At 48.7% G+C, this 21,399-nt stretch overlaps 1 protein-coding gene across 5 annotated transcripts; it reads left to right on the top strand.

The window, feature by feature from the left end:
* The first annotated feature begins 2,282 nt into the window (after positions 1-2,282).
* Positions 2,283-20,899, top strand: MACIR (macrophage immunometabolism regulator). 5 transcript variants are annotated; one of them, XM_072736648.1, is made up of 3 exons: positions 2,283-2,420; positions 10,103-10,193; positions 18,391-20,899. In XM_072736648.1, exon 3 carries the CDS (start codon positions 18,414-18,416, stop codon positions 19,029-19,031), a length of 618 nt encoding a protein of 205 aa, XP_072592749.1. In that variant the 5' UTR covers positions 2,283-2,420; positions 10,103-10,193; positions 18,391-18,413; the 3' UTR covers positions 19,032-20,899. The 5 variants fall into 5 exon arrangements, with proteins under 5 accessions (XP_072592749.1, XP_072592750.1, XP_072592751.1 ...); XM_072736649.1 differs by lacking the exon at positions 2,283-2,420 and adding an exon at positions 4,474-4,584; XM_072736650.1 differs by lacking the exon at positions 2,283-2,420 and adding an exon at positions 8,434-8,512.
* The last annotated feature ends 500 nt before the right edge of the window (positions 20,900-21,399 follow it).

Raw genomic sequence — 21,399 nt, 5'->3', positions numbered from 1 at the left:
AGACTGTTACTATGGGTCATTAACTGCCTCATGAACTGGTTTATTAGGTAGGTGTTCTCTGCCCTACTCAGAAACCCACCGAAACTTTGATGGGTGAGAAGCCAAAGGTGGGATGGACGCACCACCCAGAGAGCAAGGCAATCTGGAGACAAGCCCTTGCAAGAGGGCTAGCCGTGAGCCTCATCAAGTTAAGGACAATCCAGCACTTTATTGCTTTTGGCCAAAGAACATTGCCAAACTTCTAGAGCAAAGGGCAAGTACAAGTCATTCTCCCGAAAAGGTTCTAAGATTTCAGACAGGACAGTACAAAAAAGGACATTTCCTAATATACAATATTTTGGAAGTGGTTTTATGAGAATGATCATCAGCACAATTCCCTACTGTGTCAGACAGATTCTAATCTGAGATAACTGATGCAAAAAAAAAAAAAAAAAAAGAAAAATCCATTCATTTATTTATTCTTTTCTTTTTTATTTTTAAAAAGATTTTATTTATTTATTCATGAGAGAGGCAGAGACACAGGCAGAGGGAGAAGCAGGCTCCAGGCTGGGAGCCAACACATAGTCTATCGGGCCAGGCCCTATATTTGCGAAGTTACATACATACCAAGTGTTGGAAATGAAGTAATTTCTGTTTTCTCAAACTGTTCCTTAGAGAATATTCTTCAAAGTTTCCTTCTCCCTCTACCTTCCCAGACTTACCTTAGGGCACAGCAAGGTGGTGTAAATCGTCTTCCAGCGTAGAAGCCCACGGGCATCACTGTTGAAACAGGGGTGTGCTGATTTACTTGCCTTTATGTTACCAGAGGCGTATGCAGATTTTGGGACAGTTTTGACCCAAGGTTTACTTACATTTGTATTAATTTACACCAAGTTTATGCCTTTTATGTTCAGATAAGGTATTTAGGTTAAAAAAAAAAAGGAAGAAACAACAGTAACAACAAACTCTCTTGGATTGAGACTGGAACGTGAATTAAACAACATTCATAAGCAATTCTGTGGTTCAGACTCAGCTCAGGCACTAACTAGGTGTGTGACCTCAAGGGAATGGCACTTCCCAAATCCTTAAAGGGTGGATCGCACGTGGTAAGTACGATCACAGAACTGTCAAGAGGGGCAAATCTGGAAAGCTTGAGCAAAGGCCGGCCACTCAGTGAGAGCCAAATACTCACATTCTTACCCGGGAGTTTGCTAACTCGTTGGGCAGAGGCGACGCGGAGGACCCGAGGCTAGAAAAGCTCGGTCCAGGCAAAGCCTCCCCGTGAGAACGGAAGAGATCAAGGGTGAGGATCCCAAAGTGGTGGATTCCATCGGAATCTGAATTTGAATTCCCCTCGGCCCGCAATTTCCGAGACGGACCCTATAATGACTGGGGCTCCGGCCCGGCTAGGGTGCTGGCGCCCAGGCCCTGAGGCCGAGCCCCGCAGCACAGGAGCAGCGCAGCCGCCAGGCCTGCGGGTGCCGCCGGGCTCGGGTGTCGGACCCCTGCCCCCACCCGCCCGCAGCTGCCCCGCCCCGCCCCGCCCCGCCCCGCCCCGCCCCGCCGGCCCTTGAGGCCTCCGAGCGCCCTTCCCTCGCCGCCCCCTGCGTCGGGGTGTCTGGGCGGCGGCGCGCGGAGGCGGAGGCGGAGGCGGAGGCGGAGGCGGAGGCGGGCTCGCTGCTGACGGCTGAGGGGGTGCAGCCCGGGGGGAGGGCGGAGGGGGGAGGGGGGAGGAGCGTGCAGGGAGGAGGGGGGAGGAGGGAGGAGCGTGGAGGGAGGAGGGAGGAGGGAGAAACGCGGAGGGAGGGAGGAAGAGGGCGGAGCGAGGACGGAGGAGGGAGGAGGAAGGAGCGCAGGGCGAGGAGGGCAGAGCGCGGAGGGAAGAGGAGGAGGGAGGAGGGAGGCGCGCGGAGGGAGGAGCGTGGAGGGAGGGGAGGGGGAGGGCGGAGCGCGGGGGAAAGCGGGGGGGTGAGGGCGGAGCGTGGCGGGCGGCGGGGGGAGGAGGGAGGCGGAGGGCGGAGCGCGGGGGCGCAGGGAGGCGCGCGGGGGGCGGAGCGCGGGGGGCGGAGCGCGGGGGGCGGAGCGCGGGGGGCGGAGCGCGGGGGGCGGAGCGTGGCGGGCGGCGGGGGGAGGGGGAGGGCGGAGCGCGGGGGGCGGAGTGTGGGGGGCGGGGCGCAGGGAGGCGCGCGGGGGGCGGAGCGTGGCGGGCGGCGGGGGGAGGGGGAGGGCGGGGCGCGGGGGGCGGAGCGCGGGGCGCGGAGGGGCGGGGCGAGGCCGGGCGGCCGCTGGCGGCGAGCGCGGCGGGCGAGGAGCGGGTCCGCGGCTGGCGCGCCCGGCGGCCTGTGCCCGGATCCGTGCGCCGCGGCCCCGGCGCGCCTCCCTCCCGCCCGGGGTCGGTCCGAGGCCCGGGCCCGGCGCGGCGGCGGAGCCGTGGGCCGCCGGTAGGTCGCGCGGGGCCGGCGGGGCCGCCCGCAGCCTTTTGTGCCGCAGGGAAGGCGGCGGGCTTGGCGGCGGGCGGGCTGCGGGGCGCGGGTGCCCGGCGGGTCGCGGCGCCGCCCCTTCCCTTCCTCCCGGCCTCGTGTCGGCGGCGGCGCGCGGGGGGCGGGGGCGGGGGCGGACTCGGGCCCGGGGCTCGGCGGGCTGGTCCTGGGGCGCCGGGCGGGCGGGACGCCGGGTGTGGGGAGCTGGGTGGGGCCGGTGCGGGGAGCGGGGAGCGGGGTGCGGGGAGCCGCGGCTGCTCGGCCCAGGGGTGGGGCCGGCGCCGTGAGTGTGCAGCGGGCGGGCGAGCAGCGGGCGGGCGAGCAGCGGGCGGGCGAGCAGCGGGCGGGCGAGCAGCGGGCGAGCGTGCGGGGGCGCGCGGCGTGGGGCCGCCGGGGCCGCGGGGCGGACGGGCCGGGGCCGGGGCCGGGGGGCGCGGACTGGCCGCCGGGCGTCCCCCCCACCTGTCGCGGGCGGGCTTGGGGCGGGAGGAGAGCGCGGGGCCGGGCCGGGCCGGGCCGGGGGCCAGGCGGGCGGCCCCATTGTGAAGCTGCCAAACTCGGGCGGTGGAATCCGCCGACCTGGCGGAGGCCGCGGTGGCCTTGCCCTGGTCCCCTTGCAGACGGGCCGCATCCCCGGGGCCGGCCTGCCCCGCCGCGCCGCGCCGCGCCCCCGGGAGGGCGAGGACCGTGTGGCGGAGCCCCGAGGCCGAGGGTGTGCGTGCGCGTGCGTGCGTGTGTGTGTGTGTGTGTGCGCGGCTGCGGCTGTGGCTGTGGCTGTGGCTGTGGCTGTGCCCACGGAAAACCGGGGCTGGAACTTTGTGATCCTTGGAGAAAGCACGGAGGCTGAGCCTTTGCACGCCCGCCCGCTGCCCTTACGAGAGGGCCCTGCTGGCACCGCATTTCTGACGTTACCAGCCTCTTCGACTGACATGGTTTTTCTCATGAGCCGCCTTAACGATTTAGAGTAGTTAGCTGTTGCATTTTTTTTTCACCCCGTAGAGGAAGTTACACACTAAGGGAGATGGAGATGATTCTTCCCCCAAGTTTATTTTCTTAGAGATCTCAAAACACACTCTGGGTCATCATTGCAGAAGCTTGGGGCACTCTGCTAATTCAGGACCGTGACTTAGGCCAACGCGATGATGTTCAGTGCCTGTTTCACAGATTTCAGTGTTTCTGCCATGTAGCTGTGTATGCATCCTGCATTTCATAAAATGACCAGGATGAACGAGAAGGGTTAACGGGCCCAGAGGCCTCTTGATTGGATGAGATCGGTGCATAGAATATGCTCCTGTCCACATTTTAGTGCATTGCAAGCGCGACTGGTTAATTGTGACTATTCCAGGACGTAAGATGTCTGGGGTTTTTGTTGACCTTGCATGATGGTCAGCGAATTTGTTCGCTTTCTCTGTATGATTTTGTATCCTCGGGAGAGCTCTTGCACACCCTTAAAAGTACGTAGTGCGGTGGGAGTAACAAAACTCTGTATAAACAGGGTTGAGATTTTCTTTGCTGTTGCTGCTTTTTATTCTGGGGTTGAGGGGGGGGGGAAGTCAGCTCTTTTTCCTCCAGAGAGAGCTCTGATTCCGTCACCAGCCTATCAAAATAAGCTTCTGGATTTAAGCTTCCCGGTGGAAGGTCAGCCAGTTCCACCGTGTGCACCTGTCCCATTTCGGTTATGCTTCCTAGGAGGCAAGTTTCTTGTAAAGCCTGCCTGCAGACCTGCGGTTCCAGTTATTGGCAGTCATATTTGTAGTGAAACCAAATGTTTTTTTCTAAAAGTAGAAGGGTGACTTTTCATAATGGTGAGACAACAGTGGTGATCTAGCTTTAATTTCTACTAGCAGATGTAGAGGGAAAAAGAATGCTGTATTTTCAAGGGATTACTATGAAGAGAACTGATACTACCAAGGCTTTTTTTTGGGGGGGGGTTCTTACTGAACTAATTGTGTGTTGTCTATACCACCTTGGTGAGGCTAATAATGATTTGCTTGTAAGATCAAGGATGGTTCCAGAAAAGTCACACCCTACCCAAAACTCTTCTTAAAAATCATTGATGATTTAGTTTTTATGAGTTACAAATGGAAAAGTGAGATTAAAGTCCTTCCTCGGAGGAGGGTGGAGGGTAGGTACAGCTAAGCATTGTGTTGCTCTTGTGTGTGTTGTATCTTTGGCAGTTAAACCACTTTGTTGCTGCTCAGTGTTACGTTACTTGAGAGATGTTTTGGTCTCTGTCTTTGTCTTTAGGGTAATCTTTGAGATGAGTGGTCACAAAATATTTTCATTAGTCTGAATGCAACTTTTAAAAATCCCTGTTTTTTTCCAAGTGCTTTTTAAAATTATTGATCTCTCTTCAAATAGCTACCCTCAGGGACGCCTGGGTGGCTCAGCCCAGGGTGTGATCCTGGAGTCCTGGGATGGAGTCCCACGTTGCCTCCCTGCAGGGAGTCTGCTTCTCCCTCTGTCTGTGTCTCTGTCTCTCTTTCTCTGTGTCTCTCATGAATAAATAGATAAAATATTAAAAAAAATAGCTACCCTGAGAAATACTGCCTCTTTCCATTTTTTCCCCTTGTGTTTGGGGATCTAGAATTAGAACCCAGAACTTAGACCCTACCATTTTTCTTTGCTTAAAATTTATCTTGTTTCCCATCATATAATCTTCAATGACTCGTGGGACTTTACCAGAATTCACAAGGGCTATTTGCTAGCCTTCATTTTTTTTTTAAATTTATTTATGATAGTCACACACAGAGAGAGAGAGAGAGGCAGAGACATAGGCAGAGGGAGAAGCAGGCTCCATGCACCGGGAGCCCGATGTGGGATTCGATCCCGGGTCTCCAGGATCGCGCCCTCGGCCAAAGGCAGGCGCTAAACCGCTGCGCCACCCAGGGTTCCCTGCTAGCCTTCATATTTATAGCCGGCCATCTGATTTGGAAGTGATAGATTTTAATTTTCTTTGGGAAAAAAAAACATTTTTTTAAAGTAGGCTCGATGGTGGAGTCCAACACACGGTGTGAACCCACGACCCTGAGATCAATACCTGAGTTGAAATCAAGAGATAGATGCCTGACTGAGCCATCCAGGTGCCCCTAATTTTTTTAAAAATTTTTTCTTCCAATTTTTTATTTAAATTCTAGTTAGTTAACATATAGTGTAGTAATGGTTTCAGGAGTAGAATTTTGTAATTCTTCACTGACATAGAACACCCAGTGCTTATCATAACCAGTGCCTTCCTCAATACCCATCACCCATTTAGCCCATCCCCCACATACCTCCTGTCAACCATGAGTTTGTTCTCTGTCCATTCATTGTTTCTCTTATGGCTATTTTGTCAGTGGATCTGTGCTGAAGTCTGATACTTATGGCTTTTTTGTATGCAGGGATATTGTGTGGGCGTGAACACTTCCATGTGGAGTGTGTTTGAGGGGAAAACACTCCCTTCTCTGGGTTCCCAGTACCATTCAGGTTTACTGTTCTGTGTATTCGATTTCCGTGTATTGCCATGTCTGTCTGTCTGTCTCTCCTTCTTGACTGGTCTCCAGCTTCACTTTTTGTATTTGCCCCAGTGCCTGTATAATGCTGGGATATAGTAAGACTCAAGAAATCTTGTTGAATGTGAGTAAATGAATAATTGAATGGCCAAGTGGATCCACCCAGTGAACTACTCAGATCTGTATGGGACACCACTGTGCAAGCAGAAGGGTCTCTTTCCATTCCTTTTCTTCCTAGTCTTTTAATTCATTGCCTTTTCATTGTTAAACATTACTTGAGAGTAGGATAACAGTATAATTGTCAAACTGGGACACTTTTGAGAGATAAAGGGGGTGCTATAAATAATTATGCCGTGTTTCTGGCTGTGAACAGAGACATATGGCCACCCTACTTTTGAAGGACATTCTTCTTTATTTACCTGTTTTGATATCTATCACCCTGCCTGGGAAATTTGACACGCTTCCTAGTTAATGTTTGCAAACTCTTCTATTTGCAGAAGCTTCATTTGCAGTCCTCTGTTGGGTGTCTTTTGCTTAGTCACTCAAGGCTTGCCTACCCAGAGGCCTGCGGGAAGACCTTGGCCATGCTCGCCTTTTCCTATTTTCATTGCTTCCGGGAGAATGTCACAGGGTTTTCTGTTCGTTTCAGCTGTTTGTAGCTGGAAGCATCGTATATTCTAGCTCCTGCTCTGCTTCCTAAAGTCTGTGTCTCTGCAAAGCGTTTAGTCCATCCTGTAAGCCTTTCTCATGAGTTCCTTTCCTTCTTGCTGACGACCGTCTTTGAGAGGAGATCTGCTGATGCCTTGCCAAGCCTTCATGATCAAAACATTGGCCAGAATCAGCTGCCAGTGTGAGAGATTCATAGATTTTTAAAGCATTCTAAAAATGTCATTGCCGTCTGAAACTTTATTCTAGATTTGAACGCAGGGGAACCTTAATGTGATGATCTACTCTTGCTCTGGAGCCGAAGGGGAAATTTAGGAAATGGTGGGTACTTTCGTAGTAAACAAAGTGTATTCACTCGTCATCCCTGTTATGCCAGTGCCCGTGGGCTTTGGAGTCAGATGGGTAGGCGTTCGGATTCTTCTTCTAACTCTCAAATAGTGTGTTACTTGGTCGAATACTTTCAAAGGGGGGGTAGTATTTTCCATGCGGAGTAGCTATAAATTGCTTACAGCTTTTGGCATAAAACAGGTGTTCAGAAATATTGGTTTCTTCTTATTAGAAAGCCCGGTCTCTGGGAACTTTCATACTACGATTATATTGATTTCTAGTAGGAGATGGGATAAAGCCTTTACTGTAGTTTTTGTTGTTGTTGTTGTTCTTGGTTTTACTGTTTTGTTTTTGTTTTTGTTTTGTTTTTGTTTTTAAAGTAGATTCCTTTATAGGCGATCTCTTTAAGAAGCCTTGTTCTTTTTTTTTTTTTTTTTTAAAGATTTTATTCATCTGTTCATGAGACACACACACAGAGAGAGAGAGAGAGAGGAGCAAAGACACAGGCAGAGGGAGAAGCAGGCTCCATGCAGGGAGCCCAACATGGGACTTGATCCTGGGTCTCCAGGATCAGGCCCTGGGCCAAAGGCAGGCGCCCAACTCCTGAGCCACCCAGGGATCCCCAAGAAGCCTTGTTCTTATGCTAGTGTCTGGTCTTGTGCTTTTAATTCTTCCTTTTTTTCATCATCTTTCCTCTTCTCTTTGCCCCTGTGCCAGATAGCAGGTGGTTCCACGCACAGAAGTAAGCAGTGAGCAGTGACTAAAAAATGAGAAAGGCAGTGGAGCTCCTGCACCTCGGTGCGCCTGGGTGGCTCCCTGGACTCTGTGTTTGTCTTCTATTTCTGGCTTGGCACTGCCATAACAGGGATAATCAGTTACTACACTTTGTTTACTATGAAATTACCGACCATTTCCTAGACTTCCACAGCAGCTCCAGGGCAAGTGTTGGATAATTACTTTAAGGCTCCTCTGTTTTCAAATCCAGAATGAAGTTTTAGGTTGATTTTTCGTTTGCTGTTTGAAAAAAAAAGTTGGAAAATAATAGTTTTTCGGTGCATTGAAAAGCTTGAAAAGAAGAGCAAGTCCCCAAAGACATAATACACATCGGGTGACGGCGGCAGTGTGATTCTGCAGTGTTTCCCAACACTGTTTTTTACTTAGAATTAAGACAGATCGGATTTCTGCTGTGTTCCTGCTCCTGGGTTTTCTATGGGAATTTCTGAAGGGCTGAATGCAATCCCTGTCGCTGCCCGAGGAGGCGGCCCTGAGAAAGGCCCGCGGCTTGCTCCCATGTTTGTCCCCGCATGGCATGGCCTGGGCCGGCCCGGGCTCCCCGCGGGCCTGGGACGGAGGGGCGACGGGTGGTGACCTGCGGGCGTGTGCCCCACCCCCCACCCCGCGCACAGGCCCCGCACAGGCCCCGCTGGAGCCGCCCCCGCCCGAGCCACCGGCTGAGACCTCGGCCCTGTGCTCCCCCGGGGTCGCGGGGCCGCTTCGCAGCAGAGCGCGGGACTCGGGACTCAGTGGCGCCTGCGAACCAGAGGGGACAGTTCCCGGCCACGTCGCCGTGTAACGAGCGGCCCCCGGGGCTTGGGCGGGCGGGGAGGCTGCACCTGGGCTGCGGAGCTGGGCCCCCGGGGGGCTGCGGGCTTGCAGGGCTGCGGGACCAGGGAGCTGCGGGGTTGCAGGGCTGCGGGGCTGTGGGGGGCTGTGGGGCTGCAGGGCTGTGGGATTGGGGGCCTGGGGAGCTGCGGGCTTGCAGGGCTGCGGGACTGCGGGATTGGGGGGCTGGGGAGGTGCGGGCTTGCAGGGCTGCGGGAGTGCGGGCTTGCAGGGCTGCGGGAGTGCGGGCTTGCAGGGCTGCGGGACTGGGGGGCAGCGGGGCTGTGGGGGGCTGTGGGGCTGCGGGACCGGGGGGCTGCAGGATTGGGGGGCTGGGGGGGTGCTGCACCGGGCCGGGGCCGGAGGGGCGGGGCCTCCGCAGGCTCAGTGGCAGCTGGTCGGCAGGGGCGCCGCGGGTGGGGTCCTGCAGCGGGTGGGGTCCTGCTCCAGGGGCCTCCCGGGAGCCTCCGCAGGACACAGGCTGGTGGGAGGAGCGCAGCGGGCGGGAGCAGGCGGGGGGCGGGGTGGTGGAGCTGCATCCCGGGCCCCGCCGCCCCCACCCGGTCCATCCCTGAGGCTCCCGGGCCCCCCCAGGCCCACGGGCAGCGGGACCCCCCCTCCGCCCAGCCGCGTCTCCTGGCGCCTGGGCCTGCGGGAGCAGCTCCCTGAGCTAGAGACGCTGACGCGGTGACCCAGGGGGGCCGGCGCTGGGGGGCGGGGAGGGGCGGGGGGTGTCCCCCGGGGTCCTCCTGTCATCACCTCCCAGGCGAGGGAAGGCCCAGAGGAGATGCTCAAAACCTTAGGCGATGGGGTGACTCCACCGAAGTGGTGTTCTCTTTAAAAAAAAAAAAAAAAAAAAGGGACGAGCAAGTGTTCTCCAAGGCCTTTGCAGTCATTTGCCTCCGAGTACTCTTAGGAAGCACATTCCTTGTGGCTATTGTAGGGCTGACACGAGTAGACCCCAAAAATTAATTGCATCACAATGACATCCCCGGTCCCTAAAGGGCTTTGCAGCTCGCAGAGTGTGTCCACCTGCCTCATCTCCCTTGATCCGCGGAGCAACCGTATGTGGGAGGAAGAAAGGTTTCGTCCTCCTTCCAAGTATTGCTCTTCATGCAACGTCAACAGGCACAGTTGTCAGCAAGGCCAGGCCACGACCTGTTGTGACCGCCCCCCCCCCCAGCCTTCGTGTTATTTTTTTTCATAGGATGCGGTGAGCCTCTCCAGTGCCTCGAGGGGACCTGGGTGGTGTCACCTACATTTCAGCCCCCAAATGTCGTGTCTCTGTTTAGTCCAGGTAGCTGCACCTCACCCCAGGTAGAAAGTCAGCAGCAGAATGCAGAGGAGCAAACCAGAGAAAATGTATGAAGTTTACGTTAGCTGAACAGAGTCAGACTGCTTTAATTAAATGAATTAATATTGGATCCCCTATAACCTGGACCTGATGTCGGCACCTCCTGCTACTTTCATCTTGTGTTGCAGTTAGAATTGTTATCATTGCTTTCTGAGTTGCGTTACTTGTTAAATTAAAGGCTTATTTTTATATTCCATGTTTAGTATCTGGAGTAGAGCAGAAAAAAATATTATGCCTGTGTTCCCTTGGGACTCATTGGACATTGTACAGTGACATCTTCTGGGATTTAGACTGGTGAGTTGTATTTTGCTTTTTCTGTTGTTAACCAGTTGTGTGAACCTCTTATCATCATGCATTTTAAGGACTGCGTAAACAGATGAACGTGAGATGTTGGAATATTGCTGCAAAAATATCTACTACAATTATGAAAGTTTGAATGATGAGAGCTGAAAGTACTGCTGCAGATTGCTAACATTATTATCTCAAAGGGTTGGCCTTACTTATTGAGGGGGAGCTTATATCTTATTCCTGTAAGATAAAGATGGTTTTATGGAATACTATTTCAAAATAGACTAAGTAAGAGGTTATTGCTCTGATTTTGGGGAAATGTTAGTAAAACACTAATCCCTAGAGATTGGCAATAAAATCTGCAAAAAGCCCTTGTTGTGTGTTATGATACATAAAGAGTAGCAAACGGGTGACTTAAGGGAGCATCAGTTGCACTTGGTCATATAGCAGTTCACTGCCAGTGTGACCTTCCTCTTATTACACCATGAATTTAAACTTGTTAAAATTATGCAGTGCTGTTGTCTTTTAGTTGTTTTTTTTTTTTTCCTGGTGTGTCATCTCTGTATCTGTGCTGACACGGTTATCCATGTGACTCCGTGTGTTTGAAGGTGAAAACAATTGAATAAGTATCTTTGTACCTTTTTAGCATTTTAAAAATTAGTCTGAGTTCGTGCTTTGGGGACTCCTTCTACTCGGGCAATATCTTTGTCGGTCCCTGCTTTGAATTAGGGTGGTCATAATCCATGGGGTGGGGATGGGGAAGTCCTTGGGGGGGAAAAAAGGTCTGGAAAAGCATCTAGTTTCATAATAAGCGAAACAGATTAGCAGTCAGCCAAAAGAATGATGGGGAGAACCAGACACTTTTGTTTCATTAGGTGGATACAGCGTACCAGGCTTATGACAGTGCATTTTAAAACATTGAGAAAATGAGAACATTACTAAAATTTCAGTTTTGAGGAAAAAAAGCAAGACGTCTGAAAACTCGTAAGTACAAAATACATTTAGAGGATACTCAGTAAGGAATAATGTGGTGGAGTTATTAACTCATGTAATTTAAATAAAGCACAAAACCAGGAGCAGTGGGTGGAAGTTGCAGGAATGTGTGTGTGCATCTGTATCTTTTTCTTCAGATGCGCACTTATATACAAAAGTATATAAACGTAACTATGGATATAGTTATATCTATATCTTAATATATATCTTTTGCACAGCTGCAAAAGGTGAAATGAACCAACTCAAGAGGTAGTGAGTTACCTGTCATTGGAGGTGTTCACACGTAGACTGAAGAACCATCAAAGTTCCTTCTGATTCCCAGACCACGTAATTTAAAGGATTTTCAAATTAGGATGGTCAAGCGTTTGACCGAAGTATGTGACAGGCTTCTTTTTTATTTGTTTCATTTTTTTATTTGTTTAATGTTTAAAGTCAGACTTAATTGAAGTATAATTTGTATATAGTAAAATTCACCCTTTTATAGAGTCTGAAGAGTCTTGACAGATGTATCCAGTTGTGGAATGTGCCTTACAGTCCATATATAGAATATTGTAGTCACCCCCTATAATTGCCTGCCCCCCTTTGTAGTGTGTCCCCTCTTCCCTTTGTCAATCATTGATTGATTACTGTCCCAATAGTTTTCCAGAGTGTCATGTAAATCGAATCACACCTATGTAGTGTTTTCTGTGTGCTGCTTTCACTGTTGTGATCCTACTTTGCTCCTTTTTGTTGCTGAGTGATATTCCATTGTATGGATGGAGCGCAGTTTCTTTTTCCATTTCCCTGTGGTCTTTGGTTTTTTTGGTTTTCAAAAAAGTTTTATTTATTCATGAGAGACACAGAGAGAGAGAGGCAGAGACACAGGCAGAGGGAAAAGCAGGCTCCCTGCAGGGAGCCCGATGTGAGACTGGATCCCAGGACCCTGGGGTCATGACCTGAGCCAAAGGCAGCTGCTCAACTGCTGAGCCACCTAGGCATCCCCATTTCCCTGTTGATGGACATCTGGATTGTTTCCAGGTTTTGGTGATTATGAAAAAAAAAAAAAAACAACCCTTAAGAACATTCACGTTCAGGTCCAGGTCTTTGTGTGAACGTACATTTTCATTTTTCCTAGGTAAATACCTACCAGTAGGGTAAGTGGGGTAACATGCATTTATTTAACTGTGTATGTAATTGCAAAACCGGTTTTCCAAAAGGCTGTCCTCGGTACAGGCTTCTGAGAAGCTAAAGTGACTGTACCAAGGTGTGTGCAGACAGAGGGGCCTGCTTCTCAATCAGTGCTGATTTATTTTTATTTTATATCCTGTTTTAACAAGTTTGATTGCCACATACTTTTTAAGCCCCCAGTGGCTTAGACACGGTAAGTTAGAAGGCTTACGGATGGGTTGTTAGCAATTTGAAGCAGCTGAAAATGTGCCCACTAATATGACAGTAATCACTGATTTTAAATAAAACAAAACAAAAGGCAGGGACTTAGAGGAGTGACATTCTTTTATCTCATAATGTCTGACAAGTTCCCAAACATGTCTGCATGGTAGAATCTTCTGGAAGCCTTTTGAAAACCTTAGAGTCTAGACTGCCCCCAGATGAATTAAATCACAGATCTGAGGTAGAGCACAGGCCTCAGTATTTCCTGAAGCTCCTTGGATGATGTTGACGTGTATACAGTTGGGGAACCATGTGCAGCAAGCGCAGCGTGAGGACAGGATGGAAGCAGGATGCCTGCAAGGCTCTGGGCAAGCCCCTGCCTTCGTGGCTTCAGGGTCCTCTTCTTCATCATCAGAAACTTTGCACAAGTGAAATCCAAGATGATTCTGGCATTGAAACTGGGTGGTTCTAGATATTACTAGACTAACAATAGTCAAGCTTAGGAGACCATTTGCCAAGAGCCGGCTTTATTCCAAATGGATCATTTCTTGAAAAGGATTTTGTTCACATGGTGACATTTTTGTTCTGTATATTTAGACAGTTCTATATGTTTTCTTTTAAGTGGAATTGCTGTGTGTGACTAAGAAACGGTTCAAGCATATGGAACAAGTTTTTTGATTACTGATGATGACTTTTTTTTTTTATAAGCCCGATTTAAAAAAAAGAAAAGAAAAATCCCAGAATGCAGTACTTCTCAAAAAGAGTTCTTTGTTAATGGTGGTTGTGAAACTTGGCTATTTTCAGAGCTGGTTGGTCTAAGGAGTCAAGGCATCTAGTCGAACGTTTTTTAAATGTTCCTTGTGCCAAACGCTTGGGAAGTTGGACCTCTTGGGGATTGTTCAAAGCTGAGCAGATTTCACACAGGAGGTCACAGTCTGAGTGTGCTCACCGTGGTGGAGCAGATTCCCCTACATGCGTGCTGTGGTTTGGGCCTGGCGGCATTGGTTGCAGCCAAAATTCCTAATTTCACACTGTACCCCATGTTTTTAAAATATGCACCATGAACAGTTTTCTAGCAAATATTGAGGCGTTACCTTATCTAGTCTTGTTTAGTTTTGAATCCTCCTATAGTTCAAAGAACTCCGATGGCACCTGGGGACACTGTCAGAGCTTTCCTGCTTTGTGAGTATATGTTATTACCCTTGTTACAGATCAGATTGTGAAGGAATTTGATGTTGAGGACCTTGACGTGCCATTTTTTAAAAATCATACATGTTCCTGTAACTTGCTTAAGAAGCTCAGTTTTTCAAAGTTTTAGTCAACTACAAGTGGACCTTTCTATATTCTCTTTGTAGTTTTTGTTCTAGACTCTTCTATGGACAGAAATTTTTGCTGCTTCTGTTACTACACTAGCAACACTTTTTCTGCTTCTGGTTTTTATTTTTGCTTTGAGCTACATACGAAAATCACTAACGGGATCACTAAGGATCTTGTTGCTCTCTGATTTCTCGCATTCAGCAGTTGCAGAAGTTAGCATCGTGCCTAACTTCCCAGTTCGTGTTTATTCTTATTGATGCAGTGGGAGTGGGCGCCTGTTGCACATACTTGCGGTATTTGTAAGAGTTCTTTGTAATCTTTCTTCTTGGCAGTAGTTGTTTGTGAGGCACGGTTTATTTTAGGTAGGAAACAAAACGCTTAGTCACGAATGGTTTGTTAAGAATAATGAACCTATAAACAGATTCTTCACAGTAAAATATGAAGACTATTCTGCTAAACACAGGCCATCTCCAGTTGCAGTCATGATAGCCATGTTTCCTGATCCATGCTTTTATTTATTGTTCATTTATTCTTTTAGAGAAAAAAAATGAGCAAGTGAGCAGGTGGGGCGGGAGGGACAGAGGGAGAGAGAGAGAATCATAAGCAGGCTCCACACCCAGTGCAGGGCCGGTCACAGGGCTCGATCTTGCGACACCTGAGGTCACGACTGGAGCCAAAATCAAGAGTTGGCTTAACCAACTGAGCCACCCATGTGTCCCTCCCTGGTCTAGTGCTTTCAGTAAGAAATTTTGCTGTGTGAAATACTGTACCTCCGTCTTTAGTGTCCCTTTTCTCTTTTCTTTTCTTTTCTTTTCTTTTCTTTTCTTTTCTTTTCTTTTCTTTCTTTTCTCTTCTCTTCTCTTCTCTTTCCTTTTTCCCTTCCCTTCCCTCTTTTTTCTTTTCTTTTTCTCTTTTTCTTTTTCTTTTTCTTTTTCTTTTTCTTTTTCTTTTTCTTTTTCTTTTCTTTTCTTTTCTTTTCTTTTCTTTTCTTTTCTTTTCTTTTCTTTTCTTTCTTTTCTTTCGTAGAATTGCAGAATTAGGAAGTAGCTAGACTTCTTCACATGTGCTCCTGTACTACTTCTGCTCATTTAAGAGATCACCTGAGGAAGTTGATGCTGTAACTGCTCCCAGGGTCTTGCTCCAGGATTTAAATCCAGTCGGGAAATTCTCAGGCACTTAATAGCGTAAGAAGTTTGCTTTTGGTCACATCGAAGACTGTAGGGCATGCTGCTTAGTCAGCATTCCACCTAGCTGAAAACAAGATAGTTGCCAGTCAGCGTTCTCTTTCCTGAACGGCAGCCACCACCTAGCTTTCTTCGTCATGCGCACTGGGACTCTTTAGAAGGGCAATCAGTTTATAAGTAAAAAGGATCCTTTAAAAAATTTTTAAAAAGCTAAACAGTTTGCACGAGTTGGGTGGTTGCACCATGACTTTCCCACGTGAATATTAAGATCTCAGGATGTTCTCCTCCATTTGACAATACACTGAAGAAACCAGTGAAGCCACCTCACAGCTGTTGGTTTTGAGACTGTCTTACTGTTTGGAACAGAAGTACTGATGTTTTTGAAATGTGCAGACAGTTCCAGAATTCAGGGTTGTTCATGAGAAGTTCAGTAGGGTTGCAGCTGTATATGTAATACTTCAAACAAGCATTTTTGTGTCCAGTACAGTTGAGCTTGTAATTCAGAAATCTGGTGCAGTGTTGACCTTAGTTACTAGGCCAAATATTTGCTAGAGTGTATTGGAAATGCTCATTTCTTTAACTTTTCTGGTTAGGTGGTGTCTTCTCACAGGGGATGTGTTGTTTACCTCAGCAAAATAATGGTAGGTTTCTTACACCTTGGTTGAAACTTCCAGAGCTCTTACACTCCCTCCGTGTCTTTATGTGTTTGACAGTCTGGGTGAGATCATTCATTATCTGTCAGGTAGATGCCTGAACGTCGTGGTGGGTAGTCTTGCCCAACCCACATGAGTCTTCTTATGACATCGTGGCTGCTGGAAGCTGAAGCTGCGGTGCTTGCTCACCTCTTAGCAGTGTCCTGGCATCTGGCATCTGTTTCATTTCCCATCAAATTACAATTCTTTGAATTGAAGGAATTTGAATCATCAGATTCCTTTATCTGTCACTCCACCTGCTGTCTTCCATTTTCTTATTTTCTGGGTGCCCATTTTCTAGCTCATACATTCTGCCTCTCTTTTGCTCTCAAACCTTTGCATCCTGACATCCTTTCTCCTCCTCCTCTAGAGATTCTGGGAATTCTGATCTTCTGCCTTGAGGCAGCAGCGCTGGTTTAGGGTAGGAGCTAATGCCTAATGATCCTGCCTGCAGAAGCCCGCACCTGCTCGGCTTTATTGTGATTTTGTACACGCTTACCCTGTTTGGTGATTTTTATCCCTCGGGGGGGTGGGGAGTGCACAGAGGATGACGTTCAGCCTCGCCTCTGGTTGAGTTATGACCTGAATCCACATGGGCGGAGTGTGACTGCCTAGATTGGGGTGAGTTTATTATGCGCCAGATGAGAACACAGTAAAGTGCCTGGTGGTGGTCTGTGCACTGTCGTGAAGTCCCAGATTTGGAAGACACCTAGACCACTATGTCACCTAATGTGGGCTGATTGCTTGGGTGTCACCATCTGGGTGATTCTAACTTGGGGTATACCCATCCGGGTGTGTGTGTGCACTCGGTTTGCCCCACAGCACTGGTTGTCTTAGCCTCGCTTGACCCTCCTCTCCTTGTCTTTCAGAATGGCCCGTCAGAGCCTCTACCCCTGCCGCCTGTAGCTGCCTGTCAGGGTTAGGTAGCTTGGGGGCCTTCCATCTATCCTCTTGTGCTCCTTCTGGGCTGTCTAGAATCAGTGAGAAAGGAGTTACTAGACTGGTGTAAACATTTGTTTATTCAGCATAAAGCTTGACAAAGCTTGGGCCCTCGAAAGTGGATGAGAAAAGAAATCTCCAGGTGTTCGCATGCTTATCAGGGTAGCTCATGGTCCCCTACTATCCCAATCCTTTTAACAGAGCAAGGAATCGCACGATCAAATATGAATTTATTTTTACATTAATATTATAGAATAAAGGCAGTTACTTTAAACCTGGAAGGGTGGAGGGGCTACCGTATTTTGATTAACCACAAAGAGGAAGATTCCAACCAAGAAGTAAGTAAAGCTCTGTGGATCCCTTTGGCATTTGCTCTATCTCGGGGCTCCTTGGTAGTGTTAGTTTTCAGTTGCATTCTTGATGTGGATTGCAGTGAGGACAGGATGCTACCCGGGGACTTCTTCATAGTCTTGGTTTATTTCTTAATGAAGGGAAGTATAGCACGCCAGTGAGGGAATAAAGCTCTTTCCCCGCCGCCCCCCCTTTTTTTTTCAAGCTTTAGAATTGCTTAGATTTTAAATGAACACCCAAACTTTGAGAAATGCTTCAATCAGCAAAGGGTTATTTGTTTTACAAAAGGATGTATAAGAATTATTTAATATAATAGTCTTTTCCAGTACATTTTTCATTTTAAAGTTGGTTACTCTTTGACATGATTATGATTAGCAATCTGAGATATTTAAAATTGTATTTTCTATTCCTAACTGATGATCAAGTAGAGATCAAGTTTCTCTGAAATGACGCTGTCACTCAGTTTCCCTTAGTATTTTGTTTTCCAAAATTCGGCTTACTGCCGCTTTCTAGAAACCTGGCCATTGTTAGTGGTACTTCTCGTCAGTGAGGTTTTTCCAGACTGCGTGATGGGATCATTGTGATGAATAATATCAGCATCCGCTGAGAATCGTTCTAGCATCTATGAAACCGTTCAAAAGTGCAGTGTCTTGAGTGTCACAAAATAAAATAACTCGCAAATCAACGGCATATTTTCTGATATTTTATATATGTATTCAGTATTAAAACTGACCTGATTTACTGGGTTTCGGGTTTATTTTTAAACTACAAAATGGTTTGCTTCCAATGATTCAGTGGGGAACGTTGGAGGAGGAACACTGGCAACTTTTGGGGGGCCTTCCCTTAAGACTGGCATCTTGAAGCCTTCAAAAAAAAAAAAAAACATTTTTTAGGCCCCTATGGGAACCTTTGCAGAAATCCATCTGTTTTTGTCTTTCATTCCATGCCCCTCACACACAACTGAAAGAGCAATTGTAGGTGGGAAGAGCTGAGCCCCTGCTTTGAATCCAGTGATGGGAAGCATGCAAACATGTGCATGTTCAAGTTGGGAACGTGCGGCGGGCTCTCGGGGGACCGCGGGCGGCCCTTGGGCTGGCTTCGGGCTGAGGCCCACACCTGCTGGGCCCGGGGTCCCACGTGGGGCCCCGTGGAGAAGTGTGGTGGCCGTGTCCCCGCGACCCGGCCTTGGGTTCTGGAGGGCAGGCGCAGGGGCACAGCCACCCCCCGGCCGCCCAGGCCCGCACGGGAGGGCGTCGCAGGTGCCCGGCCTGGCCTGGCAGGTGTGCCCTGGAGGTCCCCCGGGCCGGCCGCTCCCCGTGCGTGCCCTGGCCCTGACCGTGTGCGTCTGCTTCCTTTCAGGAGTGTGCGGCCCAGTGTCCGACATGGAGGTGGACGTCAACGGAGAGCCGCGCAGCGCCCAGGCCGCCGGGCCCGGGCCCGAGGCCTGCTCCCCAGGCAAGGCGGGGCCCGAGAGGCCGCGCTGCTCCAGCACGCCCTGCTCGCCGGCGCGCCGGACCGTGGCGGGCTACCAGATCCTGCACATGGACTCGAACTACCTGGTGGGCTTCGCCACCGGCGAAGAGCTCCTGAAGCTGGCCCATAAGCGCGCGGCGGGCGAGGAGGCCAAGGGCGAGGCCGTGCCCTCCCTGCGCCCCAAGCAGCTGGACGCCGGCCTGGCGCGCTCCTCCCGCCTGTACAAGGCCCGGGGCCGCTCCTACCAGCCCTACGAGATCCCGGCGGTGAATGGGCGGCGGCGGCGGCGGATGCCCAGCTCGGGCGACAAGTGCACCAAGGCCTTGGCCTACGAACCTTGCAAGGCCCTGCACGGGCCCCTGCCCCTCTGTCTTCTCAAAGGTAAGAGGGCCCACTCCAAATCTCTGGACTACCTCAACCTGGATAAAATGAGCATCAAGGAGCCAGCCGACACGGAAGTGCTACAGTACCAGCTGCAGCACCTGACCCTCAGGGGGGACCGCGTGTTTGCCAGGAGCAACACCTGAGCGGGCGCGGCGAGGGGCGGCCAGCCCAGGTGGGCCTGCGCCCGGCTGGGGAACGCCCGCCATGGGACTCTGTACAGGACTCTTGCATCCTAGACGGCTGTAGCAGCCACGTGTTCCCAGGGCGCACACAGTGTGCGCACCAAAATGCGAACGCGGGAGCGAAATCACAGGGACTTGGGGGGGCACATCATCCTAGAGCACGCACCTGGCAAGGAGAGCGGACTGCCGGCCGTTGGCTTGTACAGCTCTGTAGCTAGGAGGAAGAGGCCTCGGCGCCGCAATACCATCCGCAAATGATTCTGACCCTCCGGTGGGGAATGTTAATCTGCTTGGTTGTTGCTGACTTGGTATGATCCATTAGAAAGTTATATCTAATGTACTAAGGTACTCAAGTACTTCTTTAATCTCTGTATTTTACTATAAAACGTATGTAATGATTTGTTTTATGAGATTTAGAACTTGAACATTGCTGAATTGGACCACTTTTTATTTTTAAATATTGAGTTTAAATATTTTATAACTGGTTTTGCACTGAAAAACTTAACATTTCAGATCGACAAGAGAATAATCTTTCTTCACTTGCCTCAATAGTATTATTGAGCAATGAATTTTTTTATTTCCGCATGGAAAGTTATTGATCTCTATGGCTGTAAAATATTTCTTTATAGCATTATTAAAGTGTGTCTTAATACAATTAAATTTGGGATACAAAGTATTTATTTTACAATGGGTGGGGGGAAGCTTTTTCCAGAAAGTTTCCAATACGACATTTTAATAAGTTCAAAAAAAAAAAAAAAGTTTCCTTCGTGCTTACTTTCTAAGTTAAAACTTCATCTGCGACTTTAAAATGGAAAGGATTCTTTTAATTGTGGACGATAGGCATAATACTGTTTGCATCTGAATGTTCTGTAAGTGAATGAAATTTTAATTGAAGGACTCATGACTTCTGCTAACCGAATGCTTCAACGGAGTATGAAGTGACACCATTCAGCATGGCATCGGGTCATTCCGTTTCAGTTCTGTGCAGCTCACGCGCTCGTTGAAATTCCAGTTTCTGGGATTAGTGTGGGAGCCTAAAGTGCTTCTGCAGTTTTAATGGGTTAATCCTGGATTACTTAACAATTTATGTCAATTGCACTGGTTTAATTTGTTGCTAAAGAAATAACGCCCTGGCTTTAGTAACAAATACAGCTCAAACTATTCTTGAGTATATTTTGAGAGACATGTATGTAACTTAACCTTTTGTAAACATTTCTATTTCTTTTTTTTTTTTTTTCTTTTTTGACTCTTGAAGGTGCAATTTATTACGGAATTGGCATTTCTGGCAGTGTAGACCTGCTTATTTTAAATTTTAGTTTGGGGGCCGTGAGTTTCTTAGGTCTTAGCAGCCTTGCTTTCTGAAGTAAGAACGCCTTTTATTAATGAGTGGGTCATTCCTGGTGCAGAGACGATTTTCCTTTGGCCAGGATGAATGGCAAACTCTGTCTAGAGCAGAATAAGTATTAGGAAACCCTAGGAACTCTTAGCCAACATTTATTATTCTTTCACCGAGGCAGACAAGGTGAAAGAGCCTTGGGGATGTTGACCTGTATCTTACCAACTTGATCACACTTCTTGGGGGGCTGGAAATTTTCAGCTGTTGTATATTTTAAGGTAAATTGCACCTTTGTAACATATTGTATTGACGAATGATCACTAAGATTAACTCTATCTATACAGTCATTAGTTTGACAAGAAATAGAATCCTGTCAGATGCCAAAGAGTTGGGATTTTTACGTTTAATGATTAAACACCGTTATTTATTGATGATTTACCCTGTGGAACTGTATTATTTCTAACTATGAAATAAAAAGGGTGATGTAAACACACATTGTTGTGTGGTGCTTTAAACAAGGTCCATCATCAACAGGCTAGTTACTGTTCAAAAATTCCGCCTAAGGACTTATTTTTAGGCCCCATTTTTGTAAAAAAAAAAAAAAAACAAACAAACAGACAAACATTCCTTTTGGTGCTCATTCGCATTTCAGGGTAAAGGATATATTCATGGCAATGGTATGTATTCAATCCCTGGGGAAACACAGCTGTGTACCTGTGAGATCTGTCCCCTGCCCATGCACTCACGTAATTTGTTTTTGACAAATAAAAATATGTAGCTCTTTTGTTTTGTTTTGTTTTGTTTTCACTGAAAGACACATGAGCCTCAGTGGCCAAAACGAACAGGGACGGAAGTTTGAGATATGCCACGTTTGCGATGATCTGGTTTAGTAAAGAGAATTAATTTTAAGGATCGGTTTCCTAGAAAGAGTTTTGGAACTCTGGGTCTGTAGTTCGCAAAATGCGTGGGGACAACTGCTTTCCACCTTCTTTC

The sequence above is a fragment of the Vulpes vulpes genome, chromosome 14, assembly GCF_048418805.1.
Source record: "Vulpes vulpes isolate BD-2025 chromosome 14, VulVul3, whole genome shotgun sequence".
Classification (NCBI taxonomy): Eukaryota; Metazoa; Chordata; class Mammalia; order Carnivora; family Canidae; genus Vulpes; species Vulpes vulpes.
The sequence above is the reverse complement of the archived record's forward strand: the minus strand, read 5'-3'. Positions and strand labels throughout refer to the sequence as shown.